General features: G+C 45.2%; 1 protein-coding gene across 1 annotated transcript in view; it reads right to left on the reverse strand.

Moving 5' to 3' along the window:
- The window catches only part of RHOJ (ras homolog family member J), a 53629-nt gene that overhangs the window by 835 nt on the left and 27026 nt on the right, over nt 1-25768 (reverse strand). The window contains exons 2-4 of the mRNA XM_013940852.2: nt 7970-8028; nt 2077-2241; nt 744-839 (exon numbers count right to left, since the gene is read on the reverse strand). Of these exons, the coding sequence (XP_013796306.1) occupies nt 744-839; nt 2077-2241; nt 7970-8028 (320 nt within the window). The remainder of the gene's footprint in view (nt 1-743; nt 840-2076; nt 2242-7969; nt 8029-25768) is intronic.

Raw genomic sequence — 25768 nt, forward strand, 5'->3', positions numbered from 1 at the left:
AATGAGAATCGAGTTGTTGGTATTATTGTAAGGGATACTTCTGTCCCTGTGTTGTTGCTACCAAGCATGGGGAAATGCACTTAGAAGCTGTTAAATCAAACATAAGGATATGAGATGCTTTCGATGCAAATGTCCCATTTAGGTAGGAAACAGGCTGCAGCCTTCTTATGCTCTGTTGCTGGTTAGTGGGATTTAGACGTGGCTCAGGATTTCTTAGCAGCATAAGCAAAACTGAATGTTTGCCTTTCCACCCTCTTTTCCCACCACCCAAAAGTGAATAGCCAGGACTGGAGTGCCTCTGCTATGGGCAGAGGTGGACTCGGTATGGAGGTGCCCAGGAAGGCAGTTCTTAAGAGCTGGGATTCCCGCTGGGAAGCACAGCAGTGGCTGCCTGTGCTGGCACCAGTCAGCACTTTTTTCTCCGTGCTCCCTGCCTTCCCCTCTGGTTGAACTTTCTGGGGCTTTGGCCAAGGTAAAGTAGGCAGTGAAATATATTTTGCTGCCCCCTTGCAAACTGCTGTCCCGGGCACCTTGCTGCTTTGTTTATAGCTCAACCGGATATTGCAGCAAAGCTGCAGGCTCAGGAATCACAGTCCATGTCCAGATCCAGCGGGTCTGAACGCAGGCTTTGGTCTCTGGCTGGGACCAACCAAGGAGCCCTGGAGGAGTCCGCTGTTAACAAAACAAACTCAATGGAAAGCTGTGATCAACTGATCTCATGGGACCTCAGAAGAAGATGTTACCTCTTTAGCTAGCTTCACTCCGTGCTCATAAGTGAGTGGTTTCTCCTTCATGTAAAGTAGTCGAGCCAAAGTTTTGGGATCATCACGAAGATCAATCTAGTGGAAAATAAACAGACACCATGCTCAGTACCACCTTAATCTAATACTTGAAACAGATATTCACAGCTTTGCAAACCCACAGTCTCCTTGCATAAGGACATGTCTTCCCTCCTGAGCTCAGATGATACTTCAGAAATGAATGGCACGTGTTCTCCTTTTTTGTATTTTCTAGTTAACATGAATTAGTTCTACTTGACTGGTTATTGGCCTCTCTAGAGGCCACAGCTCAGGTAGCTGCGGTACAGTAAAGACGCAGAATCGTCCTCCTTTTCAGTGACTTGCACAATGCCATCTTGGAAAGGGCCTGTAAAAGCCCCAGCCATATTGCAAAAGGAGGCTGCTGGGATCCTGCACTGCATCAGGCATAAAATACTGTGACAGACCAGACAGATGCAGCTCAGGGTCTGACTGGCTTGAAACAAAATCTTTTATTTCCATGGAAAATATCAAAGTGAAACATTCTGGTGTTTCAAACCCATCCATTTTCAGAATGTGTGTTCCAAAAAATATTACTAATATTTTAAAATGGGTGTTTTAGATTATTCTAGCATGTAAAACGAAACCAGTGTTTGAATGATTAGACTTTCCTATAGCATGAAGATCCTGTTTTTGACCAGGATTTGATCTGTTTCCCTAACTTGGTTTAGGTTCCCATCCTCTGCGGCAGTGTTCGGACATTTTTCAGACTGCAGTATCCATAGTTCTCAGAGTCTCTGGCCACTCACTGTCTTGGAAACAAACCCTTGTTTAAAGTATTCTTGATTGATTGATTCATAGATTTTATTTCCAAAATAAAATGTTTTGATCGTTTAGTCTAATATAGCACAGCAGGATGGTGACTCAGTAACTGTGGTGTTGATGTAAAGAATGAGGGAGGCTGTTTCCTTCCCCTGTCTCTAAGTAAGTCATTTGAGTGGTTAATCATTTTTGTTCTTAAAACTTGGTTTGAAATTTAGCTTCTGCTTCTAGCCACAGACTTTGATATATATATATAGATTTTTTTTTCCCACTAAAGGCCTGTCAGAAATCTTTTCTCCCTATGTGTATTTGTGCCTTGATACCATATTAATGTACACTTGGGTATAAAAATGGGGATCAGTTTTGTCAGTGGTGACATGCATGGTGGGACATCTGCATGCTGGTTTCCATTCACAGTCCCCGAGTTTTCCTCTAAATGTCAAGCCCAGCTGAACTGTGCATAAGAAGTAAAGCAGCTGCTCCCCAGGACCGATACCTGTGTTCCTATGAGGACGTAAGGCACGTTCGGCATGCAGACTTTCAGCTCGGGAACCCACTCCTCCTGGACGTTGTGGTAGGAGGCAGGGTTCACCACCGAGAAGCAGATCAGGAATACGTCTGTGTTGGGGTAAGACAAGGGTCTCAGCTGGTTGTAGTCCTCCTGCCAGAGAGAGAAGGCAAGCGTGTTACCGTATGGAGGATAACTGCAGGTCGGGCATCGCGGCAGCTCTTCATGGAGAGAGCTGAAGGGCACGTCTGATTTGTGCGTGTGGTCTGGGTGTTATTTGTGGTGATGCTGGTGTAGAGGGTAATGATAAACTCAAACAGCGGCTGTCACTGGTGGTATAATAAAAAACGGCGTTTGTGTAAAAATCGATCCTGAGGTTGTGTGTGCATGCCCCCGCCGTCAGGCAATATGATAGTGTCCTAGGAAATATTATTTGACTCTCATTGCTAGCAGATATTTGCAGATCTGCGTTTGCAGATGCAGGTATAGCAGATATGTGCACCTCTAGGGGCTTTTCTGTTAATAGTAGGGGCTTTCTACTCCCCAGTAGGTATTACAGCCATGGCCATATACAACCAGTGTGGGTCTCTGGGCTGTTTGCTGCCATCCCAGTTGCATACAGTATTCAGCAATGTGTCAGTCAGCATAAGACGCTTGCGTCTTGAAAGCACAAAGCAGATCAAATGCAGCCTGTGGTGGCTGGGTAAAGCACTTGTGGTGACTTAGGGCTTCCACAGGCCCCAGCCTGGTGAAGAGCAATGTCTTCTCGTGGTAGTTGTGAAGAGGGTGGATTTTCAAGCAGCTCAAAGCGCAGCCGTGCCATGCAGTGAGCTGGCTTTGATTGCTGAGTTTCAAGCAAGAATTTGGCTTTTCAGGCTGGAGATATAGAGAACTAGCAGAGGTTTCACAAGCTGCGTGAAACGAATAGACTGGCTTCCAGTGAGAGCACATGGAGCTGTAGCTGGCTGGTAATTTTCTGCTGCAACTTTTTTCTGCCTGTCAGAAAATTTCAATGCAATGAAACAGATACTTCTAGTGGGTACACACCTGTTTTGAGTGCTCTTTTTTGAGAGGTTCAGAATTAAAAAAGGGGTAAGAAGCACAAAGCTGGAGGGTGGGAAATCATAATTCAGCTTGCTGTCAAACTTGACTTAGATCTGGGTCTTTAGCTTAGAGCTTCTGCACTCCAGGCAAGCCTCTAAAATCTCAGCAGTACCATCAGTGTAGGTTATAACTGCCAGAAACTTCTACGGGTGCAATTTTGCTTTGCTGATAATGAAATAGTGAATAACTCACTGAGAATAAAAAAAGAGACAGGCTGTTGCCCAGATTTGAGAACACTTGTCTACGGTGACGTTTATGCTTGGCAGTATAAAAGCCACGTGAAGGGGCAGGAGCGATCCAAGCTGCTGTCTGCCCTGAAGGAGAAACTGGTGCAGGACTCTGTCACGGTGTGTCCAGAGTGGATGGTAGGTTCAGCCTCACTTCTGTCTTCCTTTGGTTGAGTCAACAAATGTGAGGGCTAACTTACTAGAAGTGGAGCTGGGTAAAGTTTTTTTTCTAAGTTTTTTGTTCACTGAAGTATGCAATTTTAAGGCGACCCAAACTACTTCTGAATAGACATTAATAATAACGAATTATGTCAAAACATTCCACTCCAACCTTTTCTAAACAAAAAAGCTTGATTTTTGTTATTCCTAAAGGAAGTCTGAGACCAAATTTAGCTCTGTCTCATTAAAAAAAGAAGTTTAAGAAATATCCTAAAACACAAACAAAATGTTTTGTTTTGTCTAACTGAAGGTCCATTGTCCCAAATTCACTTCCACAGGAAGAATATAGTCCCAGTTACTGCCTGCAGCCCCGGAACCACAGTGGTCTGCCACACTTACTGCATATTTCCCAATTAGCTCTGCACAGTTCAGTTGATGATACTTTTCTGACTAGGTTTAGTTAAAAATCGTTCTCTCTTTGACCCAGCTCTAGGGATAAGGGGAAGTTTTTATCTGGGGCAATTTCATTTGGGAAAGCTTTGTCTGGGACCTCTGTCCTTCAGTGAGGATTTTCCCTTGATGCATATACCAATATAGCTCGGTGCATTGGGGAAATCCAGTAATGGAGGCAATCTGTTTCCTTTTTAAAATGTTGACTGACCTGTGTCTTTCCAGTGGCACAGAAACCATTGATTTGAGGAAGGATTTATTTGACAAGAGGAGGTGTTTGGGCATATCAGCTCAAGAAAGAGCGGTACTCCATGTACGGGGAGCAGCAGGAAAGAAAATTCAGAGGTGATGATGGGAACATGAGCGATGCAGGCAATGAAGAAGGAAAGCGGGCTGTGGAGGAGATGAACATGAAGCTCTGGAGATGACATCCAGCTCCTGGCTGGTGAGTTAGGGGAGACAAAGCGGATGCCAAGATGATGGGATCGAAGGAACGATTACATTATATTGACAGTGGAGTTTTATGTGGATGCTGTGGGCGAGGGAGGCCTGGCCTTAGCTTGCCTGATTGTGGGATGTTATTTTAACCCAGAACATCAAAGCTGATGGCTTCTCTGAAATTAAATATGTTTATGTCACAGTCAGCATGGGCTGCTCCTAGGCGCTTGGCATTTTCTGTTTTTGGCTTAATCACTGCAAATCAGTCTCCTGAAACAGCCACGTGGTGGCAGCAGACCCTCGAGGAATTGTTGGTTGGGATTTTTAGAAGAAATTGGCTAAATATATCCAGTTTCAATATTCCAGACATGCCTGTTTAGAGGGGTTATTAAAATTACAAACTCAAAGCCATGAGCACTGCTCTGCCTGGCGGTGACAGCTACTTGCAGAAGTGCTCCTTTAATTTCATTTTGCCCGTTACTTCGGTGCTCCTAGCAAATCCTTTACGAGAAGCGTTCCCGTTTGGTGTTAGCAGCACGGAGCATTATATAAGCAATGAGGAGGGATAGCTGCACATCGCGTAGGGGAGCTCGAGCGTCCTGTCGGGGCACCCTGCCGCTCGCACTGGCATGGTAACACTGCCAAGCATAAACGTCATGCCTAAGAGCAGATCCGGGGCTCCCGTACCATCCCTGCCTCCGTGGGCTGGCAGGAGTTTCCAACGATGTCAGATGAGGATCCCATCCCTGTTAGTGTCTGCTGCCCTCTGGTCCAGCAGAAGACTAAGAAACCTTGTAGTGGACCATGATGAGATATGGCACATTGGGATCATTTCTCATTCGGGGACAGTTGTCGACATAGAGCAAATAAATAGCGAAAAAAAGGGACTGGACATTTGCATGGGTATCAGGGGTCTCCAGGGGTGCTAATGACACGTTTTGGAAGGGATGTGAGTGCTCACGTGCCTGGGCTTTAGCTGATCATTAATTGGCATGTTGAACTAAATGCTGTTAGGGGGAGCTGACTGCAGAAATCAGAAATCTTTGGTGGGCACTGCTTTACTGCCAGAGCCTGCAGCGTCTGCGGAACGGGGGTGCCCCTCCTGTGCACGGACACAGGTCTCTGTCGTCTTTGCCATCCACAGGGTAAGGGCTTATAATACGGTATTTTACAGACCTTCTCCTTCTCCCAGCTTGCAGAGTGATAAAGGGTCTTCCATTTAGCTCAGCCCCTGCCTTTTTCAGTGACTTTGAGCAATTTGTTTCCCTGGCTCGTGCTCCCACTTTGCTGCCTGCTCTTTGGGGAATGCAAGGCTTCCCAGCGGCACCGTCTAGTCGTTGGTCTGGAGTGGAAATGCCAGAGGCGGAGCTGGCTTGGTGGAGTCATGCTCCTGCAACTAGCTGCGATGGAGAGACCTTGCCCGGGGACCTCCCAGCGTCGCTCCCTCGTGCTCTCCCGCTGCCGGCAGCCTGGCAGCGCTCAGCACAGAAAGTGCAGCAGAACTTGTTTTCATTAAGTTGCTGCTGATCTCTACCCTGTCCCCCTCCGCTCCCTGCCGTGTCAGGCCTTTAAAGCACTCCACACCTGAGTCCAGCTTGGGGAAAAAAAGAGACTTTTTTCCCCCTTTTTTCCCCTCCTCCTAGGGCCTTTTGTGCCAGGGATGCAGAAAACCAGATACCCCCTGTCTGGGGTCTCTGCCAGCTCTCCCTTCAGGCTGACAGAGGGTCCTGCTGCAGGAGTACATTTTCCAATTGTTCTTTCATTAGCATATGTTTTATAGCATAGTAATGTCAAGTGCTATTTTTGGCTATGACTTCACACCGATGTCTTTGGAAAGCCACGCAGCGCAAGGAGAAGGAGGGAGGAAACAACCCAGATGATCTGTCATTGTAGCTTGAACGTGTGGGAAGAATCATCCTTGCAGACTCCGTGGAGATACAATCTATTCATCAAGGGGTGATTCAAGCACTGAGTTTTGCCTAGATGGCCGTGTCTTCTGGACCGAGGTCTGAAATGAAAATGATCCTGACGATTTAGGAGCATCACTCAAAGGCAGGTGGTGCCTTGGCTAATTTGAGGCAGGAGATGGCAAAATGATTGTCAAGGAACAGAAGGAGGGATAAATTGTCAGAGAAACAGATTTATGTTTCTTTTGGCTTAGGAGGATGTGTTGTTGAGGGAATGGGTGACAGGTGGAACCATCAGCCATACAAAACAAGTTAAAATATTAAGGCCCTGGTTAAAATCTGAAAGGGAAGTGAATATAACTCTAGTTGCATTTGCAAAGGCTGCATTACTGCTGAATCGTGGCAGATGCAAGCATGCTTTGAGCTCTGTGTGTGACCTGTTGTCTGCATACGCAGAATAGATAGCTGAACACGCACCTTCTTGAATTACCTGTGCAGGGCAAGGACCTGGTTCATGTTTTGGGGCTGGCTTTTAGATCACCTGCTTGGGACATGCAAATAGAAAGGATGGACAGACTGTGACTGAAACCAAGCTAGCTATGAAGTAACCACTGCTGCCTACTGATATGTGATAGGAATAAAAGCAAAACCCAAAGCATAAAGGCCCCAGCCCTGCCGAGTGCAGGTTTTTCTTTAAGTGGTGGTCTGTCCTGATGCAATTTTTGACCTGCTGCAAACTATATCCTGTAACAAATAGCCTTCTGCAGACACTAAGGTCTCCTCCTGCATTGTTCATGCACGGTAGCGTAGACATAGAAGTGCTCCTGAGAGCAAAGCCCGGCACCCAGAGTCGCTCTGTCCCAGGAGGGCGAAGCAGGCTCCCAAAACTGCTTTCCCTTCCTGCTCCGAACCCCATCAGCTGGGAAGGACCCGGGACCCCGTTCCTTCCCCTCTTGGCAGCCCACAGACCAGGCCTCTTCTGCAAACTGCTAGTGGTACCACGCTGTATCAGCCCGTAGACAGTGGAAACAGTAAATGCCTTATAAATTGTGCTATTTAAGTAAGCCTGGGGGTAGATGCTCCTGTAATCGACATTCTTGTCCTGGCAGAGGGATGCTGAGATGGATGCCAATCTGCTGCGGTTACCACTTAAAAAGTCAATAGCTGTTGACCAATAGCCTGGTGCTATATTATATTAGTTTTCTGGCCTTGGAAACGAGAATTCTTCTCTGTACCTCCGATGCCATCAAGTGGTAACTGTAAGAAAACACTGGCTTTTTATAAAACATAAAACATGGTACCTGCAATAGGAGTTGGATGTACGGATACAAACAGACTAACCAGGCTTTATTTTTTGATTAGGCAAAGTGTAGTCTCAACAGTGTGTGTGTGTGTGTGTGTGTACTTTACTGCTGAACTAGAATGAAGTCTCTATCTTAAAAACAAAAAGCAGAAGGTGGGAGGTCAGCAGTTCAAGCATTACAGCTCACAAGTGATTGTTAGCATTTGTAAAAACAGCCACAAGAAGCCCAGTATATGCTACTAACAAACCAGACTAGGGGAAAGGAAACTTATAAATGTTTTGCAGTAATTTACCTGCCCTGCAGTGTCATAAAGTCCCAGCAAGTGCTGTTGTCCTCCCACAGTCACAGTTACTGCAAGAAAGAAACAGAGACGCTGTTTATGAGAGGCAAGCACAAACCAGTGGATTCATTTTTATACTTCTCAGTCTTCAAATGCCAGTGCGCCCTTGTGCTAGACAGATTGGCATGTGCCTTACAGTGCGCATCCGAAACCAAGCTGATAGATTCAGCCCCAAATGAAAGCAACCTAAAGTCACAACAAAAGCAAATGCTTTATGCCAAGCTCTTATTTCTTAACAGACAGCCAAGTCAGATGAACTGCACAAATTGCTGCTACTCAGATATCCAGAGACCAAAGGACTTTTGTGTATGTCTATGCTGACACCCACTAGGTGCTAGAAATCCCAAGCAAACAGTTCCTGCCTCCCCGCTGTGCATGCTGGGGTATGTCTAGTCTTGATTCACTCAGAGGGCTTTTTATTATTTTATTTTTTCTAGGTGGTGAAGCATTAGGAAGTGGGTGGTGTTTGATGGGTCTCGGTGGAGCTGCGTTGCCTCCCAGGCAATCTGTCCTTTCAAAGTGTGGTGTCCTGTAATTGCAGGTAAAACGGTAGTGCTTAAATTATGGTTCTGTGCGGTGGGTGCTTAGAGGGATGGGGAGGAAGGGGAGCGTGCCTACATGTGCCGTGATGTTGACCAGGTTCTGCTGCAGATGAAAGAAGGGCACGGCTTGATTTATTGATCATACTCAGCACAATTACTGCTTTAGTACAAGCTACTTTGAGCTTCGTTTTGAGCCCATTGACATGGAAGAAAATGTTCTTGTTACCTTTGGATGAATCCCTTTATTAGCTGATCTCTGTAATCAGTGTAATCTTATCTTATCAAGGATATGATCTGTGTTAATGACATTTTGTTGACCAGTTAATCTGCTTAAATCATTCCTACTCAACTGGAAGGAAGAGGGGGGACTCCAGTTCCACTCATCACTCAACAGGAAGATTTTAAAAGTTCATTGGGAAAGTTGCTCAGAGTAATGGTATTCTCGGAGCAGAGGGGCTATGATTTGTTTTAAAGCGCACAGGCAAACGGTTTGCATGAACACAGAGCTGTGGCTGGTGGGAGGCTAAGACTGGCATCTATCGACAGATCACAACCTACAATTAATGAGGGTTGGGAAAGATTAACATTACTTTTGGCAAATAGGAGGCTTAAAAACATCACATAGGTTCTCACTGATTTTTTTTAAGTGATAAGACTTTTGTAGAAGACAGACACCTACCTGGTTGTAGAAACTAAGTTGCTATACTGTGAAACTAAGTCCTGTTTGAAATCTCTTAGATTTAAAGTCTCTGTCAGTATGGTTGGACAGATTGATTATTCAGGAGCTTTATGAGCTTGCAAAGCAGTCTGGCAATTTTGCTAGTGTATAACCAGAACAGGACTGACATCCTGAAAGGCTCAGTGAGGAGCAGACTTGCTGATTAGAACAAGACAACTCACATGGCTGCCAGGGCTGCCTTGGCTCTGGGACAAGTGAGGTGCAGGGGAAAGAGACGATGGGAAAGGTGACCGAGAGCCCTCTTCCCATTCCTGAACTCAGGAGGTAACTCATGTGCAGTGTGGCTCCCACAAGAGCTTGAAAGGGGGGTAGCTCTTGAGTGCGGAGGTAGAACAAATGCTTGAAGTCCATGGGTGGAAGAGCCTAGGGAACAGGGTACCGGGGGGGAAATGGGTGCAAACGCAGACAGGAGACCAGACAGAGGTCTCATCTCGTTCCCTGAACCAGGCTCAGACTCCTGACTTGAACTAACTTGAAGTAAGCTTCCCCAGCGTGCTGGGTTTCAACTTCTTGTGGTGTATGGAATCTGAAAAATTTCCCAGTGGAGGTATGAACTGTGTGAAGCAAACTGACAGTAGGCTTGCCTTTCTTAGCTCCCTTCAAAGAAGTAGTCTGTGGGCCACTCATGGTACTGCCCTGGTTACTGGAGGCACCCCTTCTACCCCTAATGTCGGTGTGTGTTTTTTTTTCCAGTCGCTACCTCTGGCGAGCCTTCATTCTGCCCCTACGTGAAGAAGTGCAGGAGCCAAACCCTTTCTGTTGATTTACTCTATTCAAGGACCAACTATGGGACAATGTATCCTTCAGCTGAAGGCAATTTTCCAGGTGCTCTATGTCATTCATACAGTGCTCAGCTGGCCGAGGTGGAATTTGGGAATATACCAAGTTGGCCACAGGTGAGCATCAATGAAGCTATAAGTTTTTGGTTTAATTTGTATGGAGCCTGCAGACTGGTGCAGACAACCTCCAAAGCAGGAGGCTTACATGGCAGCTGTGTGGCACATGGAGTTGCTAATGGTCTAATGTGCCAGATGAATATGAAGAGGCATTTGCCATACTTCAGTACAGCTACAGCTATCTGGCTTCGTCTCTCGTGCTGGCTGACCCTGAGCATAGGCAGACTGAGCTTGGTTCTGCTTGCAAAAGATCAGGTCAGGTCTTCAGGGTTTTAAAGACTTAAAGGTCATGCTGAAATTTCCTCTATTCAGGCTCAGGATTCTGCCGTAAAGTTTTGCTGGCCCATCTCGTGGTGGCATCTGACTGACAGAGCTGCACTGGCAAAAAGCCCTGGTACGGATACAAATTGTTGCCTTGTTCCAGTAGTTAATAGGGCTTGGAGATAAGCTGTCTGGATAGAAGTCCAGTCTACCTCAGGCATGCTCTGCCAGCAGGGTATGCCGTAACAGTTCCTAAACTATTGGCTGTGCTCTGTGGTCCATGAAGTTACAGTAAATATTTCACAGCAGGTCTGTGGAACCACACTGAACAGTTATATTGATAGTTTGTACAGCTCAGTTTGGCTCCAGGTGATCTGCGGCAAATGCCAAGGTGGGATAAAAAGGCCAGTGGTTTTCTAGCATTACTTTCTGCATACTCATGGGCTAAGAAATGCAAGAGGTTTTTGAAAAATACACTCCAAATCTACCCAGCTTGCCCATCACAATAGCACAGCACTCTCTCCCCTACTGGTTCTGCAATGAATTTCTGTGCAGCCCCAACCATTTCTCTTTCTTTGTTCTCTTTTTTTCCCCACCAAGCTTTGAATTTTATTTCTTTTTGTTGATTGTGCTAATACATCTCATCATCTGACAGCACCCTGGCTGCGCATATCACTTCTCTACAGCTTACAACTATCACCCCCAGAAAACTATTTTGTTGGCATAACTTTGGCTACAGGCAAACTGCTGTATTTGGATTCCTGGCTCTGAATATAGTGGGGACCAAATGGCCCACACTGACAGTTCAAATAATTGCCGGCGCTTGTAACAATGATGTCTAGATTAATGTATTAGTGCTGAAGTTTCCACCACATTTTCATGCAAGCAAACCAGATGTCAAAATAAATAGCTCTTGCCTGTGAAAACATCATAGCGTATTTATACTAGGAAGTTTATCAGTCTACCTCTGCCAGGCAAAAAACTATTCAGTCTATCCACTTGGTAGGCCATATTTATGAGCTGAGATTGTTCTGCTAGATTTGCAGGCTTTACTTTTGGCTTTACCTCCGTTTACTTTTGCTCACCCTGTTACTATCTTCTCTTCTCAGTGGCCAGCTCTGCTGAAAGCCGGTGTGGATTTCCTTTGCCATCACTGGGGGTAACATAGGCACGTTAACAGGCTTGTGAAACCTAGCTTTATGAGCAGTCTTGGAGCAATAACTTATAAATGAACTGTCCTTGCTATTTATTGGCTGTTGATTATTAGCACAAAGCAATGTGGAAGTGCCCGGTGTGGTACCAAACTAGGATGTAATAGCTCAGATTCACTTATGTTCGGTACAGAAAAGGTGGACTCACACAACTCAGGAAATTTTTCCATGTTTGTGGAGAAGTGCTTACAGAACCAAAGGACTGTGAAACCACCAGCCAGCTTATACATGGAAACGCAGGCAATGTCTAATGTGATGCCATGTGAAAAAAGTGATCTATTTATTCTTACAGCCAACAAATTAAGGTCCAGCTGCTTTGGAGAAAGATGCCAGAAGCCCAACAACAAGCACTGATGGCAGCACCTGCCTGTAAGGAAAGGTTTTCTCATTTTTGGGGGCAAATTAATGTGTGTCAACCTTCAGGCTTTCACAAGGGCCATCTTGTGCCCTTGTCATCAAGCTCTGATTATTAAGTCTGTGCATTTATTTTTTCACTATCTACCAGCTGCATGCTCCTTAACGTAGACTTACGGGCATCAGTGTAGGAACAACTGCAATAGAGGTTGACCTATTGGTAGTAGAAATCCCCAAGTCTGTTCTTCCAGCTAGGAAGGAAGGTGAAGTCGGCAAGATGAACACAAAAGCAGCTTTTGACCAGCTGCAGTGGCATTTAGATGGGGAATATTGGGTCCTTCCTGCTTTGAGGGATGGGTGGACTCTTGACAAAATTTAACATTTCTGGAAACAAAGCTCTTCATGTGTATGCCTTATAGTGTTCCTGTCACTTCCAAAGGTGCTTGTTTATACAGGCCACATTCAGGAGGGAACAAGACTATTTTAAACGCTCAACTTCACCTTGTGCCCAGTTTCACAATGCCACTCCAAACCAAATTTTTTGCTCCTGGATATGTTTGTTGGGTGAATCCCTACCTGAAACTATAACTGAATCTGATCAATGTGCTAACTACTGATCAGGTACTAAGGAGAACTATTTGCTAGTAATGAGAAATAAACTAGGCAATATTTAATGGCTTTAAGTTAAATTCTCTGAATAACTGTTTTAAAATACATATGCATTTTCTGTATAGGGCTTGGAGATAAGCTGTTTGAATAGAAGTCCAGTCTATCTCAGACACACTCTGCCAGCAGGGTATTTTATATATACACATGTATTTTATATATAAAATACATTTATGTATGTGTTTTTTTTCCCCAGTTTCTAACTGAGGAAAACATTTAGATTGCTGAGTGAAATGTTTAGCCTTGATTGGGGCATTCTAATCGTGCCCAGGACGTATGGAAAGAGGAGGGATTAAAATTCACCAAGGAACCTAGGAGTCCTTGGCGAAATAATGGAAGACCGCTCCATACGTAGTCACTGAAGCAGGGACTGGAGCCATGGTGTCACTGCGGAGGTGACCGCCTGACTTCTCTCTCCTCTCCTCTCCCCTCCTCCTCCTCAAGCTGATGAGCTGTCCCAGACAACGGTGAAACAGCTTCAGGGAGAGGAGTGACACAGACCTGCCAAAGGGACCAGAGCAATTCCCAAGGAGGTGAGAACTGAATCTCCCACTTCTCAGGTATCTTAGTATATGAAGAAGCTGACACCCCTTCTTCCTTGTGAATATGCCCTAAATCTGCATGCAACATCAACCTGTAAAATTGAGACATTTCAGCAATGCCAGAATTGTTCATTCCCAGCTTCCCCCCATGTTCTTTACCAGAATTTTTGTCAAGTCTTTCATTTATATAAAGAATAGTCTCCACCTGCAATTAAGGGCTTTTTTCTGTGTGTTTTTTCGTGCTTCTCTCAGGATAGAATTGGGGTGTAAGTTGAACTCTTCAGAAAGGGAGACCAGTCAGTGATTTCCCTGGGGGGTTTTACTCCTTCTCCGAATGAGAAAATAATCATCTTTGACAGACGTGACTCGAGTCCAAACCATATTCCTCCAGAGCAAGTGCATTATCTATGGATTGCAGCAAATGTCAGGGTGTTTCAATGCCCTCAGTTCTTCCTCCAGTGCCTTTCCGAGCAATCACTGTGAAGTTATCGAGACACTGAATGTGGTGTGTTCTCCAGCATCTGGCATCCCCAGGGGTACTGTCGATATGTTTGCTTGCTGGGTAACATTTTCCTTCCTTCTTGAATGCTGTTTTGTGAAAGCACTTGGAGAGCGAGGAAGCCCCCTCCTGTTCACAGGCTTCTGCTGCTCTCTGGGACTTGCCCCAGGCAGGACAGCAGTGCTCTTGTAGGAGCTTGTTTGAAGAAAATTGATTAAAAAAAGCCTGTTTATAGGTCTTCTTCTTTCCTACGGCATAACTGCTAAATGAGGGTCTCTATGGCTGAAATGTGAGGAACCCTGTTACACTCCAAGCAGGGACTGAAACCCAGTCATACATCAGAGGCACTTAGGTCTCTGATTCCCTTTAGTTCCAATAAGAGTCAGGCACTAAGTAACCGCTGAGACTCCATGTCCCTGGCTTCAGTAAACAGCAGCGCAACTATTCAACAAGAATACAAATTAATTATGGGTAGTGCATTTTTGCAGCACTTTCTGCCTTTTAAATACTTCAAGTGCATTCGTGAATGCTGTTTTGTGTCAAATACTTGTAAAGAAATGTCTTTCTTTGGCTGTTGCAGGTGAGGAAAACAGGCATAGGGCTGCCAGGAATTAGCTTCTCACATGCTGCTTTGGTTTTGATTGGGTCAGTGTCTGGGGAATCTCGTTTTAGCTGCCACGGACCTGTCTTGCAGAGATGTTATGCAGCTGCAGCTGAAGCTGGGAACGCTCAGGAAGTCTATAAATTAAAGCCCTAAGGAGCCTACAATCTGGCACCCACCAAAGGAAGCTAGTCAAAAAAAGAGTAAGACCGACCTTAATGGCCTGTCTACGTCATTCAGGCTCGGTATGACAACCAGTTCAGCTGAGCTCTAAAGACTGCTAGTTGCTTTGACTACAAGACTATCCTCCCTCCCTGCCTCTGTAGCTTTCCTCCTGTAGAAATATTCCCTTTGCTTTGAGGTAGCGCAGGACTAAAACATGGTGTGGCCACAAACCAGGGCAGAGGAGAAGCGGTGTTATTAGACCTCTGCTCTCCTAGGGCTGCTCTGCCCCCGTAGTCTGCGATTGCCTGTGACTCAGGCACGGATCACTCTTTACTTCCACGTGTTCCCCGATTCCCTCCATCACAACAAACAAGATTTGATTACAGAAAAATTGACTTTCTACCTCAATCTTGTCCTGCCGCTTAACTGTATTCTTTCTGAAAGGAAAATCAAAAGCTTGCTGTTTTGCCCTGTAATTGGCCTACACACAGCACTTTGCATGCAAATTGTACCAAATGCCTTCTTTAATTACTCCTGTAATCACTGCCCACCAACTCAGTACAGGCCTTTGATAGCGTTTTTCTAGAGGAGGTCTAGAAGAGCTCTGAGTAAACCTTATCATTTTCTGTCACCTCATCAGTGGATGAGATCTATGTTCTGCTGAACAAATACTTTTGCCCATCTGATATTTACAATATCTGAAAAACATTTACAGTCTGCTTCCTGAGGTGGGAGCAGAGAGAGGCCTCGGGGGCCAGGATTCAGCTGATTTCACTCAGTGTAGCTCTTGGTGTAATGAGGTAGTGAGGAATTTGCTGCTTTGTCTTTAGGCCACAGACATTTAGTGATTTTAAAGCCAGATAGGATTCATAGCATCATTTATTCTGCTCTAAATAGCTTATCTAGTGTCTTCCTGCAAGGCATATTTTCTTGTTCTTGTATCATTCTTGTAGCTCTTTTCCAAATTCTTTTTAAAACAGTCACTAGGGCTAGACAGTATAGTCTAGCAATGCTTTCATTAACGATCTAGCCAGAGGTAACACAGCTTTCCTATTTCTACCTGTTATTCCTCAACTACTGTTCTAAAACTCTCATTGGTTCTGATTATTCTCATTACTTAATGAGTCTTGCAGTACTTTGTGCTTTTCTTAAGGCCGAAGTCAAGTCATTTTTATGAGTATCTCAGCTTTTGTGTTTGTCAGCTTTTTGATTATATTCTTTTTAACTCTTGTGGTTGCAAGGATAACCTGGAAACTGTAACTCAGATGCCCACGGAAGACTCACAAAAAGGGAGGCAAATAGCCGCCCTGCCACGGCCTTCTCATGATATGGAAGTCAATGCTAAAGATTTTAGGAAGTCTGAGATAGACTATTCGGAGACGAGCATTTTCAGCAGGATGCTTTGGATAGTTCTGAAAGTTTCTGAGAGGCACTATCCAAAAGCTTTTTAAAGTTTCCCTTCCAGACATCTCTCCACCACTTCCAAGGTTTGCTTTCCTCCTTGGACTCTTATTTCACTCAGCTCCCTCACCATTAGGTAAGAGCAAACAGACGGGCACCAGGATGAATGTAACGGGGAGCACCTGCCCTCCTCCTGAATTGTTCTTAAGAGTTTGAGAATTCCAGTGGAGTTAATGAGAAAATGTCCAACCCCAACTTGCATTACAGCCATGTTAGGAAAGCAGGCCAGCGCCAAATGACAGCTCTATTGTCCCGTTCTGCAATAGAAATGGATTAATCTAGACAGTGTGATCCCACAGGCAGATTTACGACATGCGCTATGTGCTTTTTAGCATCTGAGAGGAATTAGGCCATAGATTCCTAACTTGCCCACAGCTCTCCACAGCTAGGTATTTGCTGTGCAGAGACAGCTAACAAAAAAGACATACCAGTCCACCAATCATTTTTATTTCAAACAGCTGATATGAAGTGCTGTAAATCTTTCAAAGTGCATTGAGAAGACAGGCTTCAGAGTTGGCCAACTTACATGACAAAGAACACACAAGCAGTGGAGATGGATTAGAAAGATCAAGCAGAATGAATCTAGTCCAGAAATGGATGAAAGAGAATGGAAATTCCCAAAGCTTTCAGAACAAGCACAACACTAAAGCATGAGCCAGCTTCTTCCCAGTCTGGGACATTACTTATTTATAGACAGCATGAATGAAGTTGATTTATCGGAATCATTGACCTCATTGTTTGTAAAATCAGCACTGGAGGATTTCCCCTGCATCTCAGTGAGTTATTGCTGTGCTAATCAATCCTTGAGCAAACTCAGCCTCTCTGATAGTGGAGTCTCGGGAACCTGGGGGGTCTCTGCAAGGAGAGCTGTGCCCAGTTCCTCCAGCAATACAGTCCTCAGGGAGCTCTTGGGACTTGAACATTGTGCAAAGCTGTGTTCGATAGAAAAGGCTAACATGATTATAGTGCTTTGGGAATTGAGGAACAATTGACATTGTGTCTAAAAGTGTTTTGTTAGATTTCATTCCGCCTTGAATATTGTGCTGTGCACTGAAGCAGACTGGGAGGTGCTTCCTGAAGAGTTCAGCTCACTGTGCACTGTCAGCCGTCCCCATGGAAGGCATTTCTGCTCTGGAGTTAAAAATATGATAATAACTGTGTAGATAAATGCTCTAAATTTGCAGGCAAATTGACTCTGATATGCTCGTTTCAATGATACTCTAATTGAGGGTCTTGTTACTTTCTACTGAAAGTAATAGCAGTAAATCAGAGCAAATGTCAGACAGAGGAACAAACGTAGTATTCAGTAGCATAAATAGATAGAACCTGAACATTAAAAATATTATGATTGATCCTTAACAACAAAGAGTATTATGTATCTTCTTAACCTTGATGGAGGGAAGTGCTGATCTTGAGATCATGTGATTGTTTGTGGCACTGAGATGAACAAAAGAACAACATTTTGGCTGTGACCAAAATGAGTGTGAGCCTATCCAAAAAATGAAAGGCAGAATGTGGATTATTATCTATATCTGTATTTTAGCTCTCGTAAGTAGTTTTAAAGCTTCCATCGCCATAGCACAGCATCTAGGAATAACTTTTTCTGGAGCTGGGATTATGGCTCAAGTCAATAGCAAAGGCAGTAGAACTCTGAGATAATTAAAGAATAACTGATAATTGAAATAATCTTATTTTTAACTAGCAGTACAGCTGACCTCACCTGGAAAAGACCAGTTGTTATGGCATTTTTAGCTTTATTTTAACACAGATAAAGTCAGTCAAGACTCTTTAAATCAACTGTTTGCTGTAACCTAATTCTGTGAATTTGGAGTCTCCTAACAATGATGTCGAGAACACAGTAAGTAGAGCAAGGAGTGTGGATTTTACTCCAAGGAGAAAATGTGGGAATAATGGGAGCCTTTGAGTGTTTGTCTAGCTCCTCCCTACTGTCCGTGTAAGGCAAAAGTAATTCGTCTAACTACAACTGTGTGCTGGGGGAAAAACTCTCTAAAGTAAGGTCAAGCATATCATTATTGAAGGAACGTGAGATTTGGCAACTAGCATCAGAATAAGTGGAATATTAATAGCAAAATGAAACAAATCACACTGAAATGTTCCCAGGCAATATGCAGGGTGCTTCACAAAATGGGTCCAGAGTGTGGGAGGACAAGGCTCTCTATGTGGTCCGGGGGAATCACTGCAGTTCTCCACTACTTCTCTGCTTGCACTGCTTGAGGAGCAGAGCCAGGGTTCACAGGAGTTCCTGCTATTTCTGCATTTCTCCTCACCAGGGATGAGGTCTCTGGGTGACAACGGATGTATGTTGGAAGGGCGAGCGCCTTTCTCTGTGGACAGTTCCAGCATCCTGTGTTAAGAGCACCGAGAGGAAGAGGACCTCCAGGAGTACAAAGAAATCCTTCTCAGTCAAGATGTGTAAGCTGAACACTGATCTAGACTGTCAGTCCTTTCAGACTACTATTCAGGAGATTTCTGCCCAAAATCAGTGCTTATAATGTGCTCTTGGTTTGGGGAGCAATTTTTTGCCTGTAAAAGAGCATGAAAGTGCTCCAGAGAGGCAAAGCTGCTTAACAGCTCTGGCTATTTGCTGCTACAACGTCTCCCTAAACACTATGGTGATCTGGCCTGGTCTGAGTTAGATGGCAGCAGGAGCAGATAATGCTGATGGAGAAGCACAAAATATCTGCTCTGTAGTGGGCAGGTTGTCATCATAAAGGGCTGGATCTTCAGATGATGGTGTAGCAATTCAGTATTGACTTATGCTGGTAGAAGATCCCATGCCTTTAACGTGGCAGATGTCCCTGGTGCTTACTGAGAAAGAGACCTCAGCAAAAGCATTTTAACCCTCAGCGACTGTGAGTTTAGTGAATTGAATTCTTTGAGGACTTTGAGGATGACAATTTGGAGAGCTTTCATTTCTAGGATTGCTGAATAGCTCCTGGCTAAGCGTGGCTAAGAGTCCTGTTGGGCTGATGTTCTCTGCTGGGCATGCTGGATCCACGTATCCACCCCACATTAATCAGCACTGCTAACTGTGGTAGAAAAGCCAAGCAAGAAAGAGGCACAGGATTTGTGGCTGGGTCAGGGTGGTGGAGAGATGCTTTGCTAATGCTACAGCCCGCAGTGCACTACCAGCACATCCTGCTATTGCTGAACGTGCTTCCAGGAAAAAAAAGGAGTTCTCTGTTTGCCAATGTATGTGACAAAAAGAACAGGTGCCAAAGTTAGGAAGAAAAATCTAGCTTTGGAGTGTTTTCCATAACAGCCTGATATGAAGGGAAATATGATTAAAGTGCAGGAATATAAAACAGGAAGCAGCCTGCTCTCTGTGCAAAGAGCTCATCTTTCCTATTCCTTACATTCAGCTACTAGTCAAGCTGGCCAAATCTGCGTTGAGGTAGCTGCAATAGCTAATGCGGGCTGTGGCTAGCAATGGGTTGGTGTGTGCTTGGGTGCTGCGTTTGAGCGCAGACCTCGGGGGATGTATGTGTGTCAGCCAGATGCTGCCACGAGCATTTGAGCAAGACACCTGCAGTCGAACCTGCTCACAGGCTCGCCAAGCAGAAAGATGCCTTGGGCATTGCTCCAAAGTTACAGTAAAGCAGCTTAAAATAGCATCTTCTCCTCTGGGCTGTAAACTGCCCGAGCAGGCAGTTTACACACCCAAACTGGCACACCAAACTGAATCTAGGAGTCTCAGGTCCTACCCATGCTAAGGTAACTGAGAGAGTTCAGGAGAATTAGGTTTGCCTGAACTCCAGCACTTCCATAGCTGATTTTTAGGCAAGGGATAGATTAAAAAACTTTTTGAGGCCCCTTCCAACACCAGCCTATCTTGTTGAAGTTTAACCCTGATGCTGGCTTTTCCAGTGGATGTTTCCCCATGAGGAATTGGTTGAAATGGCCCGCTCCTGGTCCCAAGGAAGGCCGCGATAGCATCGTTGCTTTGTATTTCACAGGAACAGAAGTCTGGCCCCTGTACTTACCCCGGTACCAAACCTTAGCTGCTATTTACCCTGCGGCTTACAGAGATTAGCCGAACATTTTGTCCAGCAGCAGCTCTAAAAAGATACGAGTGAGGGAGCAAAAATGTTAAACACAGAAAACAAATGGCTTGGAAATATTTAAACCTTCTGATAAGAAAACCTGAAGTTAGGAGATTTATTTTTTTCTTTAGCTACCACGAAGGTTTCAAACATCGTTAATGCTTTCTCTACGCCCTACTGAGAAGCCCCCTACTTTCCTCTCCGGTGTGGCAGCTGCTATGGACAATGAAGTAATTGTAAGGTTGGAAAAGCAAAAGATCCAGATGGATGAAATGCCTGGTCTTAACCCTGTGTGTGTTTGTGTGCGTGCGTGTGAAAGGCAGAGAAGGTGAGTGAGCAAATGAGCAAACCTGTGCATATGATATACTTAGCCTTTTTCCAAGGGTAAAGGGTTGTGCTCGTGTGAGGCAGAAGGTACAAGAGCGTGATAAAGCCTCACTGATCCCCAAAAGGTTATTTCTTACTCAGCAGGCCAGCACACACACTTCTGTGGGATTATTTGGTAGCCATTTCAGCCCTGGTTAGGTCTTGCAGGAGAGCAAGAGACCAATGCTGGCTCCAGCCCAGCCCTGGACTTACAGGCACAAAGTGCCTGTTTGAGCCCCTGCCAACGAATTTTGCCCTTTGGACAGACAAAATCTGAATTTCTAAATAGACTTGGGCATGAATTGTCATCTAGAAAATGCAATTCCTGCAGAATCAAAAGTTTCCATGGGAAACTCTTGATTTGAACAGAAGAGTTGAGATGTGCCCATTGGGAGAAATGAAGTGAAATGGTGTGAAATGAGTGACCCTAATCAGAACATCTCCCTTTGGTGAAAAGACCTAAACCGGTTTCTGTAAAGCCGTTTCCTAACGCCCTGGGAGGAGCCTGGTTGCACAAGAGCAGGACCCCAGTTGGGCACCATGGTGGGTCACGGCAGGCCGGTGGGAAACGTAGTCAGGATGGGGATTGTGGCAAAACACAAGTATCCGGCTGCCGTAAAGTGTTTTCATGATGGTGAAAATGCAGTTTAACATCAAGTGAAATTTTTTCAGGTTGTTGCAAGTACATTGAAACCAAGCATGAAATGAATTTGTTTGATTTGAAAGTTTTGAAGTGAAGCAGTTAAGACTTTCCAGCAGCTTTATTTATTTATTTATTTGTTTGTTTGCCATATGTTTGCCCTTAGGAACATTTTCTAATTTTTAACCTTTCATCCATGTTTACAATGAAACTTAATTCTGAAACGTATAGCTTTTCCAAGAGACAGGGACTTGGAGTGTTGTCCTGCCCTAACCAAAGCTCTTTAAATTCTAATACTTAGGTTAAAATTAATGAATCTAATTTCTCTGCTTGTCATCCCATGCTTGAATGCTGTTTTTGAATCAAATCATATGTTTCAAAGTAGCCTGAATTTCCAGTAATATCTTGCACTTCCCGTTAGCTATAACTCCACTTTAACTGTATTTGCTCTTGAAAAGATTTATGAGGCTTCATTCGCCTTTTCTTTCACCTAGCAAACGTCAGAGTCATCTCTCCTGAACTCAAAGGAATTGCTTTCGGCTGGGACCAATATCAGTCACAATGTCTTCTAGTTGGAAAAAAGTGAACTAATTTTGAAGTAAGCAATGTATATTTTTATGTAAATTGCTGTTAAAATATTTTGATTTGAAAAAGCAATGGTCATTTTAGTTCCAGAAGAGCAGAAATTTATGACCAAATTGTTATTTTTATAATGTCTTTGCTCCTTTCACTTAAATGAGAAATGAATAAAGTGAGCAAGATACTGGATAGCAGCATATACTTCAATTAAAACTTGAAATATTAGCCAATATGAAATTTGGCTTCTCTGCAAGTTACTTGTCCATCCAGGAAAAATATTATTTAGCTTCCATCTAACATTACTTAAGGTTGTATTTGCTTAATAATTTACAGAAATATACAGCTCTTAAAGCAGCCATTCTGAAAGACAGTTTTCAGCATAATGCCTGGTAATTTTTTCTTTTTGGCATTGCTCTCCTGAGAGCTTAGCAGTACGTTCCCCATTGTTTTCTGGGGCTTTAATCTGTATTGTGTATTGGAAAATGTTGACACACTTCTTCAGTCACATAAAAGTGACTCTAATGGGGATCATATCTAACTTGAGAGAATGGAGGCTTTGATAAAAATCACAGAATGTTGCAAATAAAGGAGAAATTAATCAAGGTGGAAAACGCACAGCTACTTTCTGCAAAATATGAGCAAGTATGATGTGAATTATAATGCCTTTGATTTGAGTTACTGGTTAGCAGAGCGAGAGTATTTCAAGCAGCAGTATTTTACACGATCAAATACACGTTTCAGCTACAGAAAACCCTTGTTTTTAAGGCAGACATTGTTCTTTGTTTCTATTTTTACGGCGGCAACACCTCGGATGATGACTCCATTGTCTCAGGCCTGCACAAACACGGGGCCGGGGAGCAGCCTCGCTCCGCAGAGCCAACAGGCTGACAATGAAGGTGGGGAAAGAAAACTTCCTGCTTTATGGCAAGGGAAGCAAGGTGCGCCCCGGCGAAGCGGCTCGCGCGGGGCCGCCGGCGGCAGCCGTGGGTCTAAGACCTTTATCTCGACGAGCCTTAGCCCAGGGCTGGGACCTCTTACACCCGACCTTCCTCTCAAAACTCGCCTCAGAAAAAGATTAGCGTGGCTAAACACTGCTGCCGTTGGAAATTGGTTTCCAGCGCCGCCGGGGCCAAGCTCTGCGGCTTCTGGCCTCGGCTGCAAGGGGAGGGCAGGTGTCGTTTTCCCTTTAGCGGCGGCGATGGTGCTGAGTTTTCCGGCGTGCTGTAATTTTCCATTGATTTTTAATGAAGCGGTGCCGATGCTTGCACAGAAAGGCACCGCGGGGTCCTGCGCTGGCTTCCTCCGGAGCTGAACCCAGGAGATCACGTTTTCTCCTGCTTCCTGCCCTGCCACAGTAACGGGTCTTACAGATTCCCAGAAAGCCGTTTGGAAAGTGCATCCGCAATGAATCAAGCTGTCAGATCAAGTGAAAAAGATATTCATTCAGGCACCTCTAAGAAATTCAACCCATGCGGACGCTTTTCTGTGGAGAAAAGCCACGCCGGGGAGAAAAGGTTTTTGTTGTGTGTTTTTGGCAGTTTAGAAGGGTTTTGGGTGTCTGTGTGCATCCTCATGAGGACAGATTTAGAAAAAGTTAAAAAAACTTCAACTCTCTGCTTGGGGTGCGGCAAAAACTGACTGCACAGACCAGCCCGCGGACTTTTTCGACCCAATTCCAGCAAAGAAGCGGCGTTTGTTTTAAAGGGAACAGCAAACCAGGCTGGCTGGCGGCTGAGCAAGTGCAGGCGTGTGGAGTGGCGTGTTCACGGCTCTGTAGGGCTTGTGGCAAAGCAAAGTAGAACGAAAGCGGAGGCAACCATGGACCACAGAGCTTTGGCTGTGAACCACTGCTAAAACTAACAAAAAAACCCAAACAAACATAATTTTTGCTTTAATTGCTGATATTTTTAGTGCTTTGGACACCTTTTCTCTTTTCCTTCTGCCTCTATTTTTCTGTTCTTGTTTCAGCCTGGCCTTTGCCACGGGGAGGCTGGGTAAAGCAGGCCAGCAGATTTTCACTCTACAAAATACAGGAGGTGGAATAAACTCCGCTGCTTTCACCTAGTGCACTTTGCCTGTCTGGGTGCCTCTTTCACTGATCTCAGGGTTATCCAGAGCTCCTGCAATCGGAGCCAGAACAGGACAAATCCAGTGCACGAAATGGTGTCTGATTTTGGCTGTAGATTTGACTTTGCCAGGCAAGGACCAGGCTGCAAGGAATGGGCTCTGCAATCTAGTCCACGTGGGAATAGGGAGAAGGGGGCTGAGGAAGGAGCCGCTCGGTGCCTTTACTCCAGGCTGAATCTCCCAGCCCGTCCGCTCGCTAATTCCCTATTGCCCCCTGGAGAAACTGGAAAAGTGCTAAGTCTGAAGACAGAGTTTTTGCCAAGCATCTACACAATTAGTGCAAAATTAAGCACGGTGACACCCCTCTGTTCTTCGATAGCTATTTGGGTTAAAGCAGAATTAATGCTGGACAGTGGAAACGTTCCTTTCCATAAGCTTGCTGGTGAAGCAGACGTCTATGATTTCATTGCACAGGCAAAGCGTTAGCTGTGTCTGAGCTCCAAGGTTTTCCTTCGTATCCCGCTTACTGGCCTCCCTTTCGCCTTTCAGCTCCTGGAACAGATGTTCTGTGTCTGACAAGGCCAAATCCTCCTCTCACAGTTATGTGTTTTCCAAATCCTGCAGTCCTGCACGCTTGGAAATGACAGAGCAGCTCCTTGTGCACGTTCCCCCCCGCCCCGATTCTCGGTCGGGACGGGGAAGGGAATGGGCCACGCCGTGCCCTGGCCGACGCAAAGTCCATCCCCTCCCTCTGCCCAGTCCTGTCTCCCTCCGCGGGTGCCCGGAGCCCGGGGCCGCCCCGTGGAGCTGCCTCGCAGGAGCTCTCCCCGGGGCTGAGCCCCCTCCTCGCTACCTCTTTTTATTTGCCCGTAGACTTGCGGCTCCCCTTTCTAGCAACGTGATCTCTTGCATATAGCCAACCTCCTCTGCAGCAGATACGCTGCAGTTACTGTCCTCTCCTACTGTGCAAACTGCATTTGCTGTTCATTTCTTTCCCCTTGGGCATACATTATGACACTCTCTTGTGGCTTTTGAAGCATCTATCACCATAGATGAAAAAATAAGCCGTAATATCTGGGAGCTATATCTACGTTATTAAATAACTGAGAATAATCATGGAGAGCAGGGCTTTCTCTAGCTCGAAACACATAGCATTGGTCTGGAGTGAGAGGCTGAATTTCATTCTGATGGGGTTCTTGGAGGGATGCTAGAGGGCACCTCTGTCAGTGTAATATAAATACGACAAGACTGAAACACTTCCTGAGCTTCTTGCACAGGGACAGACTTTCATCCTTGGAGTTAACTAAGGTAGGCTGGAGCTAGAGGTGACCATGTTATGTAATTAAGTGCTTAAATGACTGTTGAAATGTTGTAAGGATTTGAGATTCTTTGTAAATCAGAAGCTGCATTTCGAGAGGAGTGAAAACTCAGGGCACTGGTAGGATGGCAGTGCTCTGGCGTTACAGAATTCCCCTGTCTCCTCTCTGAGATGCGGTGGACTGTCAATATTCACAACTGTACCCTGTAGCATCCCTTTAAAACCAGCCCAAGCAGCATGAATTATGCTCAGCTGTGGAATTCCCTCTGCCTGAACTACATTTAAGCAGCCGCTATGCGGTACAGGTATGCGAGGCAGGCGCCTGGTGTCAAAGCGCCACGGATGGAGCTGTCTCGCTCGCACCGATGCACAGAGCTATTTTTGGCAATTTAACTGCCCAGTCAGTGACGAGTCTAGTCTGATGCAAACTGGCATGCTTCACTGGTGATGCTCATACGGCAAACACCGACGCTTGGCGTGCAGTCTTGAATCTTCTCCTGCTTGCCATACTTCTGCCTTTGCTAGCTGTTTTTATTCCTGCCTGTAGTCTGCATGCAGCGAGCCCTGCCTATTGCACGGGGAAGGATGGCATGATGCATCACCCTAGACATCGCAGTGTTGGTACTCTTCCTATCAGCCCCAGAACTGTGCAGCAGTTGGGCGTGGAGAGCAGGAGCCCGGTGGCACTCTGCATGTCTGGACAGGCCGGTACTGTGTTCAGGTATTGGATTCTGTACACTCTATTTTCGGCTACTCCCACCGTGATGGTTTTCCCCCTGC

The sequence above is a fragment of the Apteryx mantelli genome, chromosome 4, assembly GCF_036417845.1.
Source record: "Apteryx mantelli isolate bAptMan1 chromosome 4, bAptMan1.hap1, whole genome shotgun sequence".
Taxonomy (NCBI): Eukaryota; Metazoa; Chordata; class Aves; order Apterygiformes; family Apterygidae; genus Apteryx; species Apteryx mantelli.